Source organism: Geotrypetes seraphini, chromosome 1 (genome assembly GCF_902459505.1).
Source record: "Geotrypetes seraphini chromosome 1, aGeoSer1.1, whole genome shotgun sequence".
NCBI lineage: Eukaryota > Metazoa > Chordata > Amphibia > Gymnophiona > Dermophiidae > Geotrypetes > Geotrypetes seraphini.
The window spans coordinates 386,495,000-386,515,722 of NC_047084.1; the positions used below are offsets into that span (position 1 = coordinate 386,495,000).

The following is a 20,723-nucleotide window of genomic DNA, read 5'->3' on the forward strand; positions in this document are numbered from 1 at the left end:
GAGAGAGTAGAGAGGGACAGATTCTTCAAACTTTCAGAAAATAAAAAAACAAGAGGGCATTCGGAAAAGTTGAAAGGGGACAGATTCAAAACGAATGCTAGGAAGTTCTTCTTTACCCAACGTGTGGTCGACACCTGGAACGCGCTTCCAGAGGACGTTATAGGGCAGGGAACAGTATCGGGGTTTAAGAAAGGATTGGACAATTTCCTGCTGGAAAAGGGGATAGAAGGATATAGATAGAGGTTTACTACACGGGTCCTGGACCTGTTGGGCCGCCGCGTGAGCGGACTGCTGGGTGCGATGGACCTCAGGTCTGACCCAGCAGAGGCATTGCTTATGTTCTTATGTTCTTATGTTATCACTGTCCTTTTCCCCCATACACATGGAATTTCTACCCATAGGGATTCCAAGGTGTGTTTCTGCTTCTGTAGAATTTTCAGTCCATTCAATTCAAAGCCCTCCTTAACATAATGCTACACCTCCACTAAGTTGATCCACCCTATCACTACGATATTGTTTCTATCCTGGTATGATAGTGACCATTGGTTATCTTCCTATCACCAGGTCTCAGAGATGCCTATTATATCTATCCTTTCATTTAGTACAATGTATTCTAACTCTCATATCTTGTTTCTTAGGCTTCTGGCATTTGCATACAGACATTTAAAACAATGTTTGTCGTATCTATTTACAATTTGCTCAGCAGTTGGCATACATAATATGCAATCTTTAAAATCAACCTGCTCTGTATTTAAGGAATCCTGGTCTATTGTGGCCTGTAATGCAATCTCTCTATAAAAGGTACCCTCGCCTCCCACTCCTACTTCGCTTTCTACCCAGACCATAGCTGAGTACTTTCATGACAAGGTCTACAAAATTACCCTCAAGTTCTCGACCAATCCGTCTCCATCTCTCTCTCCTCCAGCATGCCTTGCCGACCCTACATCGGTCCCTGCCACCTTTCCTCCTTTCTGGAAATCACTGAAGAGAAAACTATGCATCTTCTTTCCCCCTCCAAACTCACTACCTGTTCCTCTGATCCCATTCCCACCCATCTGCTGATCACCATCTCCCCTACTGTCATCATCCCTATCTGCTTTATCCTCAACCTGTTTCTCTCCATTTCAACTGTACCTGACTCCTTCAAACATGCTGTAGCTGCACCACTCCTGAAAAGCCATTGCTGGACCCTACCTGCCCTCCAATTATTGCCCTAACTCCCTTTTCCCCTTCTTATCTACACTACTAGAACGAGCTGTCTACCACCATTGTCTTTACTTCCTTTTGGCTTGAGCTATCCTCGACCCCCTTCAATTGGGCTTCCGCCCCTTCACTCCATGGAAACTGTTCTTGCTAAAGTCTTCAGTGACCTGCTCCTGGCCAAATCCAAAGTACTCTACTCCATCCTCATCCTCTTTGATGTATTTACACGTTTGACACCTTAGATCACTGCCTACTCACTGAATTGCTGTCCTTGCTTGGGTTTCAGAGCTTTGTTATTCTATTCTAATCTAAGGCTTGAATCATCATTCTAGGAAAGCTCGACTCAGTTTACAATAGTTAGCTTAACAAATAAAAACCATAAAAGATGAAGGCTAAATTTCAGGAAAATTAATTTTCAAAATGTTTAGCAAATGAAGTGGTTTAAAAAATTTGCGAAAGAAATGAAGCGAACCAGAACTCCTTAAAAAAAAACAAAAAACGGAAGATCATTCCAAAGTTGAGAAAACTTAAAAACCAAAGATTGACTAAAAATCTTGACTCCTTTAATCCCTTTTCTGGAAGGAAGAGATAGTTTAAATCACAGGTGTCGAAGTCGGTCCTCGAGGGCCGCAATCCAGTCGGGTTTTCAGAATTTCCTCAATGAATATGCATTGAAAGCAGTGCATGCACATAGATCTCATGCATATTCATTGGGGAAATCTTGAAAACCCGACTGGATTGCGGCCCTCGAGGATCGACTTTGACACCCCTGGTTTAAATTGTTGGTTGCCTCTTGCAAAAGAGAATCTATAAAGATTCCAAGATAAAGGAATAAGAGGAGTAAAGATACCATATAAGATTTTAGTGTAAATCATGTTTTATTGATGCACAATCAGCAAATACACAAAACAAAACAAGAGTTCAACAAGGTCGAGAACACCAAAAGTAGAACAAAAAAAGTTTTTCAAATAACCCCCCTATCTCCACCCCAACCCACTCCCAAATGCAAACACACCACCCACTTCGGAATCCCCCAACCCCTATCCAGTACCCCGAAGAGAGCAGAGAGACTGCTGAGCAAGCTGTGTTCTTATGCCGCTCAGCAAGCACGAAATAGGACAACACCCCCCCCTCAGAATCGATCCATATAGGATTTTAAAAGCAACACAAGCACATTTAAACTGAACTCTGAAATAAACCAGGAGCCAATGAAGACTCTGAAGCAATGGAGTCACATGATCGAATTTACGTTTCCCAAAGATCAATTCGTAGCAGTATTCTGAATCAATTGCAGTCTGTAGGGACAAGTTTTTGTGATACTGAGGTAGATAACATTGCAGTAATCAAGATGAGATAATTGACTGAACTAAAATAGAAAAGTGACGATGATGAACCTTCCTCAACATACGCAGATTTAAAAAGCATTTCTTGATTGCAGAATTAATTTGTTCCTTGAAAGAGAGAGAGGAGTCAAAAAGGACTCCCAAAATCTTAGCAGAAAACTCAATTTGTAAAGAGGATCCAGAAACCAGAGCTACAGAATGGGGAAGACAGTCTAATTTTGGGCATAACCATAGTAATTTGGTTTTAGTTGTGTTAAGCTTCATCTGGAGGATCCTCCTCTGCTGCCTTTCCACTATCGGTTGGCATACCTCAGGGATCTGTCTGGGGACCTCTTCTTTTCTCCATCTACACTTCTTTTCTCTGTGCTCATAATTTCATCCTACGGATTCCAGAATCACCTCTATGCTGATGACTCACAAATCTACCTCTCAAGCTTGAAATTTCTATGGGAATCCAGGCCCGAATCTTGGCCTGCCTCTCTGATGTTGCTACCTGGATGTCATGCCGTCATCTAAAATTAAACATGGTCAAGACTGAACTCCTTATCTTTTGTCCTAAACCCACCTCTCCCCTTCCCCAGTTTTCTATACAAGTGAATAACACCCTCATCCTCTCTGTCTCGGCTCACAACTTTGAGGTCATCTTTGACTTGTCGCTGTCCTCCTCTCATATCCAATAGACTGCCAAAACTGCCGTAAACTATAATGAATCTGCAGCTGCCATTTTCATGCATTTTATCATAAGCTAAGTAACAGAATCCTTCGTTAGAGTTTGCATAAATTACCTTGACATTTAAAAACATTTAATAGCTTGCAGGGCATTAACACCCCCCCCTTTACTAAACCGAAATAGTGATTATTAGCTCAGGGAACTGCGCTGAATGCTCCACGCTGCTTTTGACACTCATAGAGTTCCTATGAGTTTCGGTAGCAGCGCAGAGCATTCAGAGCAGCTCCCTGTGCTAATAACCGCTATCGCACAGTGAAGGGGAAGGGAGATCAAGTCGTCCCCCTTCACTGCACCGGAGGGCACATTGTGTTCGGCGGTTAGCCCTGCCCCCAGCAGCCGTTTCTTCACCTGGCCTGCCTTCCAGCTCTCTTAAGGGCTCAGCAGACAAGGCCATCTCCTGCCGCAACACAGTGAAGGGGAAGGGAGATCGAGTCGTCCCCCTTCACTGCACCGGAGGGCACAGCGTGTTCGGCGGTTAGCCCTGCCCCCAGCAGCTGTTTCTTCACCTGGCCTGCCTTCTAGCCCTCTTAAGGGCTCAGCAGACCAGGCCATCTCCAAGGAGCCTCGATTCGAACTACCCCCCAGTAGGGCGTATGAGCCAGCCTACTCCGCCCCCCCCCCCCCGACCTGCGGGAAGAATCTTAACTTGAGCGAAGCAGAGCAAAGGTAGAAGAAGATCCCAACACCACTGCTTCCTCACCCCTTCAGCCAGACTCTGACCAAGACGGCCTTTCAACGGGTGTGAGAACCTCCACCAGCACCAGATCACCTAATCCAAAGTCCTCCCCGGATAAGTATCTGCATGTTTATTCAACTGCATGTGTAACCTATTGTAAAAAAAAAACAACAAACAATCCTGATAAGTACATGCATGTTTAGCTTAATTGCATGCCTAACCAACTGACTAGAAAATCCAATAAGCATTTGCAAGTTTGACCAACTACAATCTCACAACAAAATGGCCTCGGTATACCAGCATTTACTACTATTTCTCATATTTTACTGGTTCTGCTACAAAAGCAGGTCAGCTGATGCCCTATACTTCACTCCTATCCCAATCCTCACAAGATCCCTTCACGCCAACTTAGAAACCCAGAGACCTGCCTACCGCTTCCTACATGACTGTTCTGAAACGGGCCCTTTCCAAATACCAATCGTTCCCCCCTCACGTAGATCTAACAGAACCCCCTGCAAAAACCTGCGAAGACTGAGGAAAATCCCCTACACAGTAACTACTGACTCCCCTCATTTTCAAACGATCCAAGGTTTCTACCTAAATATTAGATCTTTAAGGAACAAGGCACAATTGGTGAAAGATTGGCTCGAAGAGGCCAACCCTGACTTCTTCCTGCTGACTGAGACAAGGCTGGTCTCCGATAGCGACATCATCATACGAGAGTGCCTCCCACCTGGATTCACCATCATTTCCCAGCCCAGAAACAAGGAAAGAGGGGGTGGCTTAGCCATCCTTATAAAAGACTCATTTGAATCCTCCATCTTATCTTTGAAGTCCTCAGTAGATCTCAAAATCATCTCTTGTAAACTCAGGTCAGACCAATTAGAAAATGGCCTACATCTAAGGATACTTTCTTCGAATACCTCCTCACGAACTCTACAGCTGGCCCCTACAACCCACTGACTGGAGATCTGAACATCCACCTAGAGCAGAGTGAACAAGGCGATACTAAAGAATTGCTATCCTTTATCACTTCCCTAGACTTCTTTGTACCACCCCCAGAAAGAACCCACCAAAAAGGACATCAACTAGACCTAGTTACCTTTTCCTCCAAAGACCTAGCCCACCCTAAAATGCTCTGGCACCAAACCACCTGGACCGACTCCCTATGATCTGACCACCGCCTATGTAATTTCAAACTCAACTGGCAAGCCAAACGTACCCCTACCAAGCCCAAAGGGGCAAAAAGAACCAGGAAAATGACAACTTCCAGAGGCCTGCTTAACCCAGTTGAATTCTGGTCACACTACGAGATCTCAACAGACTCGGACGCTCTCTCTGTAGACTCCTGGACCAACACAAGCACACAAATTCTAGACAAAATAGCTCCCATCAAATTAAGAAAAATGAGAAACAAAAACCTAGATGGCTGGTTTGACGCTGAACTAGGAACTGCGAAACGAGAACTACAAAAACTGGAAAGACAATGGCTAAAATCAGGAGACAACGAAAGTAGAACAACTTGGAGACTAAAATTAAAAGAATACAAAAAACTTATAACTACAAAACGCACAAATTTTTACGCACAAAAAATAAACTTTCCCAACACCAACACTAAGTCTCTATTTAATCTAGTTAACAACCTTTATGATATACAGGCCTTTTCCCGCATCATGACAGACTCCCCGCCCTCAGCCAATGCTTTGGCTGAATTCTTCAACCACAAAATCAACAACCTAAGATCCAACCTACCGACCTCCTCAACCAACCACTTGAACTACCCTGTCACCCAACACACCGACGAACCCAGGGTAGACATGCTCTGGAGCGACTTCTCTATTCCCACCTGGAACCAATTCTGCAAACTCTACTCGAAATATGCCGATTCGTACTGCAGATTAGACAACTGCCCACCTAACATCATGAAAGCCACTCCAGTCGCCTTCAAAGCCAAGCTACACGATTGGCTCTCCTCCCTCTTGCTGTCAGGCACATTCCCCAAAGAGTTAGGTAAGATACTAATCACACCGATTATTAAAAATCCCAAGGAACCCATTAAGTTGACCTCTAACTACAGGCCCATTGCTAACATCCTCCTCTTTGTAAAGCTGATGGAAGGCCTGGTAAACCAGGATTTAGTATCGTACCTTGACAAATTCAGCATACTTCATGACAACCAATCTGGTTTTCGTTCCGGGTTCAGCACGGAAACAGTTACTGCTTCACTGCTGGATTCCCTTCTGAACCTATTCAGCCAAGGCTCCAGTGCACCGATCCTTAAGCTAGACTTGAGTAGTGCCTTCGACTTGGTCGATTATGCCATCCTAACTGACTGCTTAGAATCAAGTGGATTCTCCGTAAATGTACTGAAATGATTCCAAGGTTTCCTGACTAAACGGTCCTACCAAGTCCACATCGATAACAATCTATCCCCCTGCTGGGCAAACCCATGCGGAGTCCCTCAGGGCTCCCCCCCTATCCCCCACCCTTTTCAACATTTACCTTGCCGCATTGGCAGCCCCACTACAAAAATTAAAAATCAAATTTTACATCTATGCTGATGACATCACCATAATCCATCCACTAACAAACCTGACTCCAGAATTGAAGAACCAGCTATCATCAACATTGAATCATATTGAGCCATGGATGACTGAGTTCAGACTGAAACTCAACCCTGAAAAAACCAAATTCTTCCTGGCGAGCCCAAATGACAAAATTAAAGACATTTCAATTTCCCTGAACGGACAAACCTTCCCCATTGTCGATTCCATAAAAATCCTGGGTGTGACGTTAGACCGTTACCTCACTCTAGATATTCACACAGATTCACTGATCAAAAAAGGCTTCTCGACACTATGGAAACTCAGAACCATCAGAAAGTATTTCGATGCTGCATCCTTTCGCCTACTGGTACAATCCTCCATCTTGAGCCTACTCGACTACTGTAATATCATCTATCTGGGGTCCCTCAAGAAAACCTTACAAAGACTCTGAATCATACAAAACTCTGCAGTGCAACTGATCTTCGGCATAAAAAAATGGGACCACATAACCCCCTACTACCAAAAACTCCATTGGCTGCCACTAGAAGCAAGAGTGCTGTTCAAATTTGCCTGCCTTTGTTTCAAATCTGTCCTTGGCATGGCCCCGCTATACCTGGTCTCCCACTTTAAATTCGATTGTTCCACCAGACCCACACGTAGAATACGTTTGTTCAGCCATCCTTCAATAAAAACCTGCCAATACAAAAGATTCCTAAACAGAACGCTAGCCTTCCAAGCAAGTCAACATAACAACTGGCTAGGCAACTTCATCAAACTCTCCTCATCCTACCTTAACTTCAGAAAACTAATTAAAACAAACCTGTTCAACCGATTTGTAACCAAGAACCCTTAAACCCTCTACTGTACCCCTTTTCACATCTTCTTGTTTCCCCACATTGTGTATTTATGTAACAAAAATCCTCACTGTTATTTTTTTTCTTCTCGCTGTAACCAAAATCTCCATTATTATTTTACATTCGCTGACTGTCCAGCTCTTCTTGTTGTAAACCGCCTCGAACTACTATGGCTTTGGCGGTATATAAAAATAAAATTATTATTATTATTATTAGTAAAAAGGAGGAGGGAGGTAAAACAATTTCAGAAAGCAGAATATTTTCATTTATTTACAAGTTCTAGGAAGATTTGCCTAAAAGTTAAAATCAGTACTTAAATAAAATGTAAATAAAAACCTGATTTTCATTGAATGTCATTTACTAAGTGAGAGAAATCCTTTGGTAAAAAACTCCCAGAGAACTGTCCTTGTCTTATTTTTGATTCTATAACTTTTAACTCCAGACATTTCACTACAGTTGAAATCATGAGCAGTGGACTGGGATGGGCCATAGGGGCTATAGAGTACAGAATGACACGAGGATGGGTACCCATGGTTAATTGCGGGACGGCGACAGAACCCAGGAATAGGACAGGTACAAACTTTTTCCCGGTGTCATTCGCTAAAAACATGAGACTAGTATCAATATGTAAAAACCTAGCACATCTAAGCTAATTGGCAACTGAATTCAGTGATTAAAAAAAGCAAACTGCAGAACTTGCTTTTGGATTTAGATATACTACTGTTAAATGACATTATTTGTGTGTTGTTTGCCTTTGATGTGGCAACAGCAGTCTTGTCTGCTGATCAGACTCCTATCATCTACAAAATCCTTCCATCATGTCTCCATCTGCTCAGGCATCTTACTGTTACTGTAATAGATTCATCTGTCATTGCCAGCATCAAGGAGCATTTCCAACATTTAATAAACACTTATTTTCCGTTTATCCACTACACAGTTTAGGTTCTCTTCTTCTCTTTATCTTCTCAGATGATGTAAAAACATAGACAGCTGAAACTTTGGGAAGGTGATTGAAATGGAAAGCTCTATTTGTGATTTATAAACAGTTGTCTCTTTTTATACTTTAATAAAAATATTTAAATATAAAATCATAAGTGTTTGGATTTGTGCAAATGAGGACAGAGTCTGCAGGGATGGAGCTCACGGGGACGGGGTGGGAATGTGGTAGAACTGATTGGGACAGAACCTGGAGGAATAGGGTGGGTATGGGGACAAACTTTGCCTCATGTCATTCTCTACATAGAGTCCAACAAGCTGTAAGGGACAACATTTATCAGCAGCTGGGGAGCTTTGGGAGGAGGACTGGAGGGACAATGCAGATAAGTTTGTCTTCACCAACAAGATGGTGTTCTGCTGTCCCTGGTTGAAATAATCTATTGGAAGAACTTAGCATTGTGAAATTATCATATAATTACTGTTCAGCTAGCTAAGCTTTCATGGAGTGCAGTGTAGTTTGAGAGAATTTAAAACAAATGTAATTCCTATTAATTCAGACAGGATAACTAATTTAGAACATTATGGACCATGTTTATAAAATGTTAGTATATACTAATGGGAGGTAATAACTTTATTTTTCTATACCGCAATACCATTACAAGTTCAATGAGGTTTACAGAAAAAGAAACTGTATACAGACAGTGATAATACAAAAAAACTTTCAGAATTACATCAACCAAATATAGCTAAAGTGTTTAGAGATACATCAGTATAAACATGAAGTCAGAAAAATTTACCAAAGAGATAAGTCTTAATTAACTTTCTAAACGTAATATGCGTTAACTGCTGTCACACCCATAGGAATAACATGGGCACAGCAGCAGTTAGTGCATGCTAACGTTTTTAGCATATGGGTCATTCCATGTCAAGTGGGCCAATACTGAAAACCCACGCTCGACCCCTCTTGAAATCCAACCAAATTTTACAGGGGTGTTGTCGAGGGTCTCAAATGAAACTCTGCAAAAAAATTTGGATCTATCTCAATTTGGTGGTTAAACAAAAGCAATCGATCCACTCCCATGCCTCGTGTGACCTAAAATGCCAACTTTGCTTAAGCACTGCGTCAGAAGGAAACTACCTAGGAGTCTGAAATTTTGCAGTTTGATACAACACCTTGGGGCAAGATTCTGTGCCAAGTTTGAAATCTTTTGTGAACGTGCTTCCATTTCTATAGGTCAGCAAAGTAGGCAAAAAAATTCACGAATGAAAATTTTTGGCACAGTTTGGCTCCATACTGCTGCTGGTAGATAAGTCAGCTGAGAGTACAACTTTACCAGCAGACATGTACCATGAGTTACTTACAAGATTTACAATATGAGCTTTTACAGTCAAGTGAAGCTGAAGATATGACCATCCCAAAAATATGGCTTTATGCATTTATGCAAATTTTCACTGTTTTTCAGATTCAAATATTTCTAATGTGTAGGGGTTTTTTTTTTTTTTTTTTTTGGTTTTTTTTTTTTAATATCATTTGAAAGAGCATGTTTTTTGCTACAGAAGCTATCCTGTTTCATCTTGGACCTGACCTTTCTTTGGTGAGAATTGATGGTTTAAAGATAAGCATTACTTGCTTGCGTGAACATGTTATGTTGAAGGGTCTTTGGCACTTCATTGTGAATATGCAGTGGAGCTATATTGATCTGAAAACTCATAACCAAGTTTTGCCAGCCACACGTACTCATCTCGTACTTTGCTCAACGTTTGACAAACTTACTGTGCATTTTTGCAAGTTGACAGTCAAAACATGCATCGGAAGCCCAAAAGCATAATCATATGATTCACAAGAATGTACACATAGCTGTAGTAGTATGTCTGATACAGGCAGCTTTTCTGAACATGTTCTGTCTTGCAACTATCACAGCACAGTGGCTGTATGAACAAGTCTGGCTTTAAGTTTCATCATGACCTTATAACACCATATGACTTCATTATTTGACAAAGCTTGTCTTTGGCGTGTTGCTTTCCGTCTATTCTTTCTGTGCAGCATCTGTTTCTTTCTCTAGTTAACTAGGCTATGCCTGTGTGGATTTTGGAAACTTACTCTGCACTTGCTGACACGTACAACTTGCTTTGCTCTATTTTCATTGTGTTCTCACACTATTTTTCACCTTTTATTCTGGTTTTAGGTGATTCTTATCTTATGGAGACTAATAATAAGCTAGAGCCCTGCATTATTGGAATCTATGATAGTTCTGAGTGTCAGAAACTGTCTACCTTCTATTCTGGAGAAAGCTGCTTGAAGCTTATTTCTGATTTCTCTTTGCCTGACCAAGAATTAATTAAAAGACGCTCCAGACTTTCTGCTTTGTCCGTGGAATCTAATATCTGTACTCATCATGAAGACTTGATTCTGATGAAGTTTAAATTTCTACAGAAAAACTGCTGTAATTGGTTCAGAAAACAGAATCACACCAATATCAAAGGTCTACGTCCAATTGATCTTCCTGCAGCTGATCATTTAAAAGCTATCACAAAGCACGAGTTTAAACCAGGCCAAAAGCTTTGCCCAAGATGCAGGCAAGACTTGTGTGTCAAACTGTAAGATCTAAATAGCCCTAAGTCTGATTCTGACAGTGATGATCCTTGGAACGAGCTCCCGGTGCAGGTGATCGAGGCAAACAGCGTGCAAGAATTTAAGAGCAAATGGGATGCCCATGTGGGATCCCTTAGAGGATTAAGCCAAGGGAACCTGTCACCAGGAGTGGGATCCCTAGGATAGTAGACTTGGGGGTGGGTCAGTAGAGTGGGCAGACCTGATGGGCTATGGCCCTTATCTGCCATCATCTTCTATGTTTCTATGTTACCAATGCATCTGAAAACCTCAATGCCAGCTTTTCACTACTAGGAATCTCTCCTCTAAAGATTCAATGGATTAGCAAGCAAAATTCCTTAAGTTATGCTTAACTCTCTGAAGCCCATAATGCAATTGCAGACCAAATTGCAGTTATTGGTGACTTAACTCCAGCTGATATCAAAGCAGAACCAGAAAGTGGCCAATGTAAAAGATGTTCCGACTATGACCTTCTAATGATTGAATTGAAGCAGAAATTGGAACTATCTAATAACAGGGAGAAAATACAAATTCTCATTCTTGCTCCACACAGCTGGACTATAGAGAAAACTGCTTTGGAATTTGGTGTTTCAATAAGAATGGTAAAAAGGCCAGGAAGCTGAAACAGCAGGTTGGCATTCTTGCTGTTCCAGCAACAAAGAGAGGAAAAGTGCTTGCTCAGCAGATTACACAGAAAGTCCTGGATTTTTATGAAGATGATGAAATCTCTAGAATATGCCCAGGCAAAAAAGATTATGTCTCTGTTCGGATTAGTGGTGAAAAAGTGCAAAAGCTGAAAAGATTGCTATTATGCAATCTGAAGGAACTGTACACCACCTAACGCAATCAGCAAGAGCCTGAAATTGGGTTCTCAAAGTTCTGTGAGCTTCGGCCAAAGTGGTGTGTTACAGTCAGTTCATCAGGGACTCATTCAGTCTGTGTCTGCACAATCCACCAGAACATGAAACTTATGCTTTCAGCAATTGCAGTTCCAGATGACTACAAGATACTTCTGAATAAAACTGTCTGAAATGAACTCAAAAAACTGCATGTTGCAGCGGTGTGAAATATGTCCTGGGCAGATTCCTCTGGTGGAATATTTTACTGAGTTCTTTGGTGAACATGATCCAGATGATATCATTGAATTTAAGCAGTGGATTCACACTGATCAGGATACACTGGAAATTCGACAGTTATCCATAGAGGACTTCACTTCCGAATTAATTGGAAAAATTTCTAATTTGGCCAGCCACCATTTTATTTCCAAGTACCAAAGTGCTTATCTGAAGGAACTGAAAGCAAATATAAAGGAGAGGCATGCTATTGTTTTGATGGACTTCACTGAAAATTATTCCTTCATCATTCAAGATGCAGTACAGGGGTTTCACTGAGAAAATAGCCAAGCAACATTACATCCCTTCGTTGTCTACATCTGCAATCCTGATATCCAAAGCCTATGCATATGCATGATCAGTGACTACTTGTGTCACGATACTATTGCTGTTCATGCATTTTTGAGGAAGCTTATTTTGCATCTGAAGGAAGTCTTGCCTGTCTTAAGCCATATTCACTACTTTAGTTATGGTTCTGCTGCATGATAAAACTTCAAGAATTTCATTAACTTCTGCAGCCATGATATTGACTTTAAAATTACTACTGAGTGGAACTTCTTTGGCACCAGCCATGGCAAATCTCCATGTGATGGGTTTGGGGGAACAGCCAAGCGTTTAGCTGCCCATGCCAGCTTACAACGCCCCCTCAATAACCAAATTTTGACACTAAGGGATCTATTTGAATTCTGCAATAAATCTGCCTCGGGAATCAAATTTTTCTTCATTGATAAGGAAGATATTGAACCAATAAGGCCTGCTCAGGAGCAAAGGTTTAGTATGGGCCACACAGTGGCTGGAACAAAAGAAAATAATAATAATAATTTTATTTCTTATATGCCGCCAAAACCATAGTAGTTCGAGGCGGTTTACAACGAAGAAGGACTGGACAATCAGCGAAAATGGTACAATGGTACAATCAGAGAAAATAGGTACCGGAGCAAATGGTACAAACAGAAAAAATAGGAACAATCAGCGAAAATGGTACAATCAGTGAAAATGGTACAAACAGAGAAAAGTAGGAACAATCAGCGAAAATGGTACAATCAAAGCAAAAACGTACAGTGAAGAAGGTCAAGACAATCTGAGAAAGGTATAAAAAAAAAGGGTAAAATCAGCAGAAGAAGATGCAGCTTAATGGGAAGCAGTTTAATGGGAAGCAGGACATGGTGAGATAAGAGGGGCCATGGGTAGGGCTTTGAGGTCTTGGGTTGTAAATCAGGTGAATAGATTAGTTTTTAGTAGTTTCCTGAAGTTTAGGTAGGATGAAGCGCGTGAGATGATGTGGGCCAGCCAGTTATTGAGCTGACCTGCTTGGAAGGCAAGAGTTCTATTTAGATATCTTTTGTAATGGCAGGCCTTTAGAGTAGGATAGCTAAACAGGTGGGTTCTGCGTTTGTGTTTGGATGGGCGGTCTAGGATAAAATGGGGTACCAAGTAAAGAGGGGCCGAGCCAAGGATGGATTTGAAATAGAAACAGGCGAACTTGAATTGTACTCTTGCTTCCAAGGGTAGCCAGTGAAGTTTGTGGTAGTAGGGAGTTAAGTGTTCCCATTTTTTTAGTCCAAAGATCAGTCGGATTGCCGTGTTTTGGATGATTCACAATCTTTGAGTGTTTTTTTTGAAAGATCCCAGGTAGATAATGTTGCAGTAGTCGAGTAGACTTAAGATGGAGGATTGCACAAGTAAGCGGAATGAGGGAGCGTCAAAGTATTTTCTGATGGATCTTAGCTTCCATAAGGTGGAGAAGCCTTTTCTGACCAGAAGGTCGGTGTGAGTTTCGAGGGTAAGGTTGCGGCCGAGAGTCACTCCTAGAATTTTTAAGGAATTTGTTATGGGAAAGACTTGACCATTCAGGGAGATTGAGGGGTCTTTGATTTTGTCGTTTGGACTCGCCAGGAAGAATTTGGTTTTATCTGAGTTGAGTTTCAGTTTGAAATCGGCCATCCAAAGTTCGATTTGCGTTAAGATTGAAGCTAGGTGATTATTTATCTAGGGGGTTATTTTGGTTAGGGGAAAGACTAAGGTGATGTCATCGGCATAGATGTAGAATTTGATCTTCAAGCTTAGCAGTAGATTACCTAGAGCGACCAGGTAGATGTTGAACAGCGTGGGGGACAGGGGGGAGCCCTGTGGGACTCCGCAGGTGTTGGCCCAGCTGCTAGACTTTACATTATTAAAATTTCAAGTGACACAGCCCATTCATTGCCAATGTCTTAGAGTCTGATCCTGATCCTGAACATGTCCCTAACTTTCAAGCATCCAGCTTTCAACCTGGACAATACTTAGCTTGCATATATGACAATTCTTGATGGATTGGTCATGTATGTAAAATTTCAATGGAAGAATGTGAAATCCTGGTTAATTTTTTGCATCCACAAGGTCCTGCACGGTCATTTCACTGACCTCCCCGCAGAGACATATGCTGGATCCCTGAACAGCATATTATTGCAGGCCTTAATGCACCTATGACCACTTCATCAGGCAGACAGTACACTTATCCACAAGCTATTTTGGCAAGCATTGACCAGACTTTTGAAAACCATGTGCAAGAAACTGAGTTAAAAGTTGAATTTATGCGATTTCCTGATCTTTGTCAGTATTTATGCGCTTTAAATAAGTATGGTTTATGCACTTTTCTTTTTTGTCTTTTAATAAAGCTTAGAAATTTATATGGTATTATCTGACTATTGGGAATGTCTTTCAGACAATGGATCAATAACTGATAAATATGTGGTCTCAGTGTATAATACACTTGTCATGATCTTCACGACTAGTGGCAGTGGGTATATGAAAATGCATGGATACAGGGAAGGGGATCATAAAACGGTAACAATCTGAACTTAACTGTGAAACTTCATGTACCTTGTTCATTTCAATACAACATGGTTTGTGTTAAACATGCCTCTTTTCAGTATTAAACATTCATGTGCATATACAACTAATGCTTATCTTTGAAGCTTTAATTCTCACCAAAGAAAGGTCAGGTCCAAGATGAAACAGGATAGCTTCTGTAGCAACAAACATGCTCTTTCAAATTAGATTTTTTAAAAAACAAAAAACCCTACAAATTAGAGATATCTGGATTTTTGAATAAGAAACCAAAGACTGGTCTGTGTGACATTTAGAGCATTGAGATAAAGCATCAAATTACTGTGTCTCATTGGCCACGTATTTGGGCTTGGAGGATGATATGTACGGCGTCGGCATCTTTGAGACAAACTTAGTTTTTCTTGTTACATAGAGCAGTCTGGATAGAGCAGTTTGTTTACAGAAAGTAGATAGTTCTAAGTCAGTGGTCTCAAACTCAAACCCTTTGCAGGGCCACATTTTGGATTTGTAGGTACTTAGAGGACCTCAGAAAAAATAGTTAATGTCTTATTAAAGAAATGACAATTTTGCATGAGGTAAAACTCTTTATAGTTTATAAATCTTTCCTTTTGGCTAAGTCTTAATAATAATATTGTAATTTATAGCTAAAGAGACTTATGAACAAGAAACTGTTTTATTTTACTTTTGTGATTATGATACACATACTGAGGGCCTCAAAATAGTACATGGTGGGCCGCATGTGGCCCCCAGGCCACGAGTTTGAGACCACTGCTCTAAGTCTAATAGATGCTGGCACTGTCATTTCGAAGCTGGGATATTAGATCATTTACTATTCTATTGTCCATTGTTACTTAGTTTTTGGAAATCCATTTGGGGCCAAGTGAATAATCTACTGGAAAATCCGGTGGCATTATCATATGATACTGTGTTATTTGGTATTTCCATGAGAGCCAAGAATCAAATCTTTTCTAATAATAATAAACTTTTGCTTATCATGACAGGGGTTGCTATACAGCAAATTATGAAAAGTTGGAAAAATTGGGATCGGCTGAATTATAATTTTTGTTGGAATTTGTTATGCCAAATCTTTAAAATGGAACGGATAATAGCCATACAGCAGGAGCATTTTAAGAAATTTTGGGAGCCTTTAATAATTTGGAAGCCTTTAATAAAATATTGTACAGAATGAATATTATTTTCTCCCTTTGTTCATACATGTCCAGGGTGGGGAGGGGGGGAGGGAATATTTTATGATTTATTACAATTGTTGGGTATAAGAGGGGGAGGGGTATTTGATGTGAGTTAAATTTTGATGGTATATTAAGTGTTGTTAAAGTATAAAATTATTGTATCTTATGTTACACTTGTTGAAAGTTTTAAAAATGAATAAAGATTTATAAAAAAAACACAAAACCAGAGATATTTGAATCTGAAAAACAGTAAAAATTTGCATAAATGCATAAAGCCATATTATTTGGATGGTCATATCTTCAGCTTCACTTGACTGTAAAAGCTCATATTGCAAATCTTGGAAGTACAGTGGTACCTCGGTTTACGAGTGCACCGGTTTGCGAGTGTTTTGCAAGACGAGCAAAACATTTGCAAAATCGGTGCCTCGGAAACCGAGCATGGCTCGATTTACGAGCACCCCCCCTGCCTCGAACCGGCACCCCCCCCGCCACGATCCGACCCCCCCGCCACGATTGGGCACCCCCCTCCACGATCCGACCCCCCCGACACGATTGGGCACCCCCTGCCATGATCCGACCCCCCCGCCGCTTCTTACCCTCATCTGGGTATTCTTGAAAATCGGCCTTCTCCTCTGCTGGGCCTTGAGCATCTGAGCATGCTCAAGGCCTGCGAGTTCACATGCTCAGATGCTCAAGGCCCAGCAGAGGAGGAAGCCGATTTTCAAGAGTGCCCAGATGAGGGTAAGAAGCGGCGGGGGGGTGCCCAATTGTGTCGGGGGGATGTCGGATCGTGTCGGGGGGGTGCCCAATCGTGTCAGGGGGGGTCGGATCGTGGCGGGGGGCTGCCCAATCGTGTTGGGGGGTGGTCGGATCGTGGCAGGGGGGGTGCCGGATCGCGGAGGGGGGGCCTTCGAGGGGAGCAATGCCGGTTCTCGGGGGGGGGGGGAAACGCATCAAAGCGAGTTTCCATTATTTCCTATGGGGAAACTCACTTTGATAAACGAACATTTTGGATTACGAGCATGCTCCTGGAACGGATTATGCTCGTAATCCAAGGTACCACTGTACCTCATGGTACATGTCTGCTGATAAAGTTGTACCCTCAGCTGACTTATCTAACAGCAGAAGTATGGAGCCAAACTTTGTCAAAAATTTGTTCGTGAATTTTTTTGCTTATTTTGTTGACCTGTAGAAATGGAAGCACGTTAGCAAAATATTTCAAACTTGGCACAGAATCTTGCCCCAAGGTGTTGTATCAAACTGCAAAATTTCAGACATGGGAGTGGATCGATTGCTTTTGTTCAACCATCCCTAGCAACTGACCAAATTGAGATAGATCCAAAAAATTTTGCTTAGTTTCATTTGAGACCCTAGACAACACCCCTGTAAAATTTAGTTGGATTTCAAGAGGGTTGAGCATGGGCTCCTGGTCCACTTGATATGGAATGACCCATATACTATGTATTAGAGATGTATATTTGTTCGTATACATGCCTCAAAATAGTGCATGCTAAATCTATATGCATTAAAAATTGTTTTTATCAATATGAATGTGTGAAATGAACTGAAACAATCTGAAAATAGGTGAAAAAAGCCTAAGTGAACCAAAACTGAACTGCAATTTATTGCCATATGTACATCACTACTATATGTTTGATATGATTATTCTCATATCTGCTATTTTAAAACTTTAATGCATCATGTACATAGTTGAAATTTAGGGCTCCTTTTACTAAGCTGCGTTAGCGGTTTTCGTGCTACAATGTTGCGCGCGTTAGATGCTAATGCCTCCATAGAGCTGGCGGGGGTTAGCACACACTAATCTTCAGCGCATGCTAAAAACGCTATCGCAGATTAGTACAGTGGTTCCCAACCCTGTCCTGGAGGACCACCAGTCCAATGGGGTTTTCAGGATAGCCCTAATGAATATGCATGGAGCAAGTTTGAATGCCTGTCACTTCTATTATATGCAAATCTCTCTCATGCATATTTATTAGGGCTATCCTGAAAACTCAATTGGCCTGGTGGTCCTCCAGGACAGGATTGGGAACCACTGGCTTAGTAAAAGTAAATACCACTTATGAGGTATTCAGGAAACGCCTCAAAACTCACCTATTCCTGAAATACCTAGACAGCTGACCCACTTCCCTCCTTCCCCTCTCTTGCCCTTTCTCCCCATTGTTCCCACATCCCTTAAGTTAACTCAACTTGTACGTCAACTCAACTTGTACCCCACTAATCTTCTGTAAACCGCATAGAACTTAACGGTATTGCAGTATATAAACTGTTATTATTATTATTAAAAGGAGCCCTTAGTCAGTAATGTTCTCATATAGAAATATACTGTAAAGAATGTGCATGGCATTAAAATACTAGCTGTTTTTAGTCACCCATTCATGTTTTATTCTGAGTTGATGTGCTTTCCTTTACAGGTTCTGTTTCTGTTGCTGCTAAGCATTCCAAATGCCCTGAGCAGTAGTGCAGAGCTGGACGTGCCATTGTCATCACCATTCTTCTCCCTGCTGTTCTACTTGATGTGCTTGCTCCTCTCTGCAGTTCATGTCATTGTGTGCACCTCCACAGAAAATTCCTGTTATTTTTGCACTATATCGTGGCTAATCGCAATAGGAGTGATGATATTTATTTCCGGACTTCTCTGTGTTATTTTATCTCTTCTTGGAAAGATGTGTGCAAATACAAAATCTCCGAAGAAGGTAGAAAACATAAATAAATATCTGTCTTAAGAAGCTATCTTCTAGTGGGAGAATTTTTAATGCAAAGGTCTAGCAGCCTTTTATTAAACACATTTTCATTCTCTAGTGAATTGATCTAGTTTTGCATGTTGCCAGTTCTGTTATTCGTAGTGTGGGAAAGTCTTAAAGCACAAGCTGAAAATTCAAATGTATTTAATTGATTACCTGCTGAGTAGGGACTGCAACTTTTTACAGTATGTTCCCAGTGCATGAGAGAAATACAGTATATACCTGCAAGCAGGCTGTTTTTCTTTGTATGTTGCTTTCACTATTTAAATGGAATATTTCTTTTGGGATCAAGCACGGACATCATAAGATTAAATTGTAGACTTTAATACAGTGGTACCTCGGAATTCGAACACCCCAGAACTCGAATGACTTGGAATCCGAACTTTTTTTGTAGTAAATTTTGTCTTGGAATCCGAACTCTGCTTTGGAATCCAAACACCCGGCACATTGTATGTATGTGTTTGTGCCCTAGAATCTGAGTGCTGCTTTGGAATATTTGTTAATATTTTACCTTTAAAAGCCAGTATATTTCCGGTTAAAATTTGAGTTTGTGGGACCCAGGAACAGATTAATCCAGTTTCTATTATTTTCAGTGGGAAAAATTGTCTTAGAACTCGAACGCTTTGGAACTCGAACGAGGTTCTGGAACGGATTATGTTTGAATTCAAAGGTATCACTGTATAGTAAATGACAACAGATAATGACCTGAATGGTCTATACAGTCTACCCAGCAGTCATACTCATTATCAATTAATGATTAAATCAACAATGAATCTATAATATAATAAAAGCCTAAGCTGCGCATGTGCACTCCCATCGCGTGTTCCGTTTTCCGTGCGCTATAGGGCACCGCAGATAGGAGTGCGCATGCCCGCAAAACAATCTCTCTCCTCCCCCGAGGCGAATGTCGGACGCGGCGGCTGTCGGCCGTGCTGTTCTTCGGTCTGCCCTGCTCCTTGCCTTAGTATATTTTTAAGTTGAAAGACAAGGCAGCGGCTCCTCTCAGGATCCCCACCTGCGTCGGAAGTCCGATGCAGTCGGGGATCTTGAGAGGAGCCGCCGCGTCTTTCAACTTAAAAATATACTAAGGCAAGGAGCAGGGCAGACCGATCTTCAAAATGGCCGCAACTCCTGCACAGAACGCTGATCCAGGAGAGTAGGCCAGCCAGCCAGCCATTTGGCCAGGGGACAGAAGCAGCAGAAGAAGAATGGCTGGATTACAAACTGTTTTCTTTTTTGTTCCAGTTCATAGCCTCCCTGCCCCTTTTCCTGTCTGGAAGGGAGGGGCAGGAGCAGATGATCCCTGCTGCTCCAGAGTCTGAAAAGTAGTGGGACTGTGTTCCAGACTGTTAGGAGCAACTTTTGAATGCTATGGTTTCTCCATTGCTCTCTATGGAACTGAGCCCATGTAATGGAAGGAGGGGGAGGGGGCAGAAAAATGAAGGGAGGCCTACTGCTGGACAGGGGGAGCAGGAAGGAGGTGATGATGGACAGGGGGGAGGTAAAACAAAGGGAGAAAGGCTGCTGCTGGATAAGGTGAGCAGTGATGGGGTGGTGGAGGACACAGGGGAGGTAAAAGGAAGGGATAATGGACGGGGAGCAGGCAAGGGGTGGTTGTGGACAGCCAAGGAAAAAAAAAAAAAAAAAGACAAATACAGGAAGCGGCTAAGGAGAGAGAAAAAGAAATAAAGACAGACACACACACACATATTCTAGCACCCATTAATGTAACGGGCTATAAGACTAGTGTAATATAAAATACTTGATCATGATCTTTTTTTAGCCTTTCTGGGACATTAACCATAGAAATCTGCCCAGCACTGTCCTTAGGATCTGTCAAAGTCCTCTTTAGCCCATCCTAAACCGGATTACCATATACGGGGGACAGAACACACAAGTCTGCCCAGTACCAACCTTAGTTCTTCACAGCC

The 20,723-nt window shown here is 41.7% G+C and overlaps 1 protein-coding gene across 4 annotated transcripts in view; it reads left to right on the forward strand.

Moving 5' to 3' along the window:
• The window catches only part of PIGG (phosphatidylinositol glycan anchor biosynthesis class G), a 327,814-nt gene that overhangs the window by 147,548 nt on the left and 159,543 nt on the right, over nucleotides 1-20,723 (forward strand). For 3 of the 4 annotated variants that reach the window (XM_033916790.1, XM_033916782.1, XM_033916796.1), the window contains one exon: nucleotides 18,463-18,744. In XM_033916790.1, the coding sequence (XP_033772681.1) occupies nucleotides 18,463-18,744 (282 nt within the window). Of the gene's footprint in view, nucleotides 1-18,462; nucleotides 18,745-20,723 lie in introns of those variants that run through there. The other variant, XM_033916800.1, reaches the window with a different exon arrangement.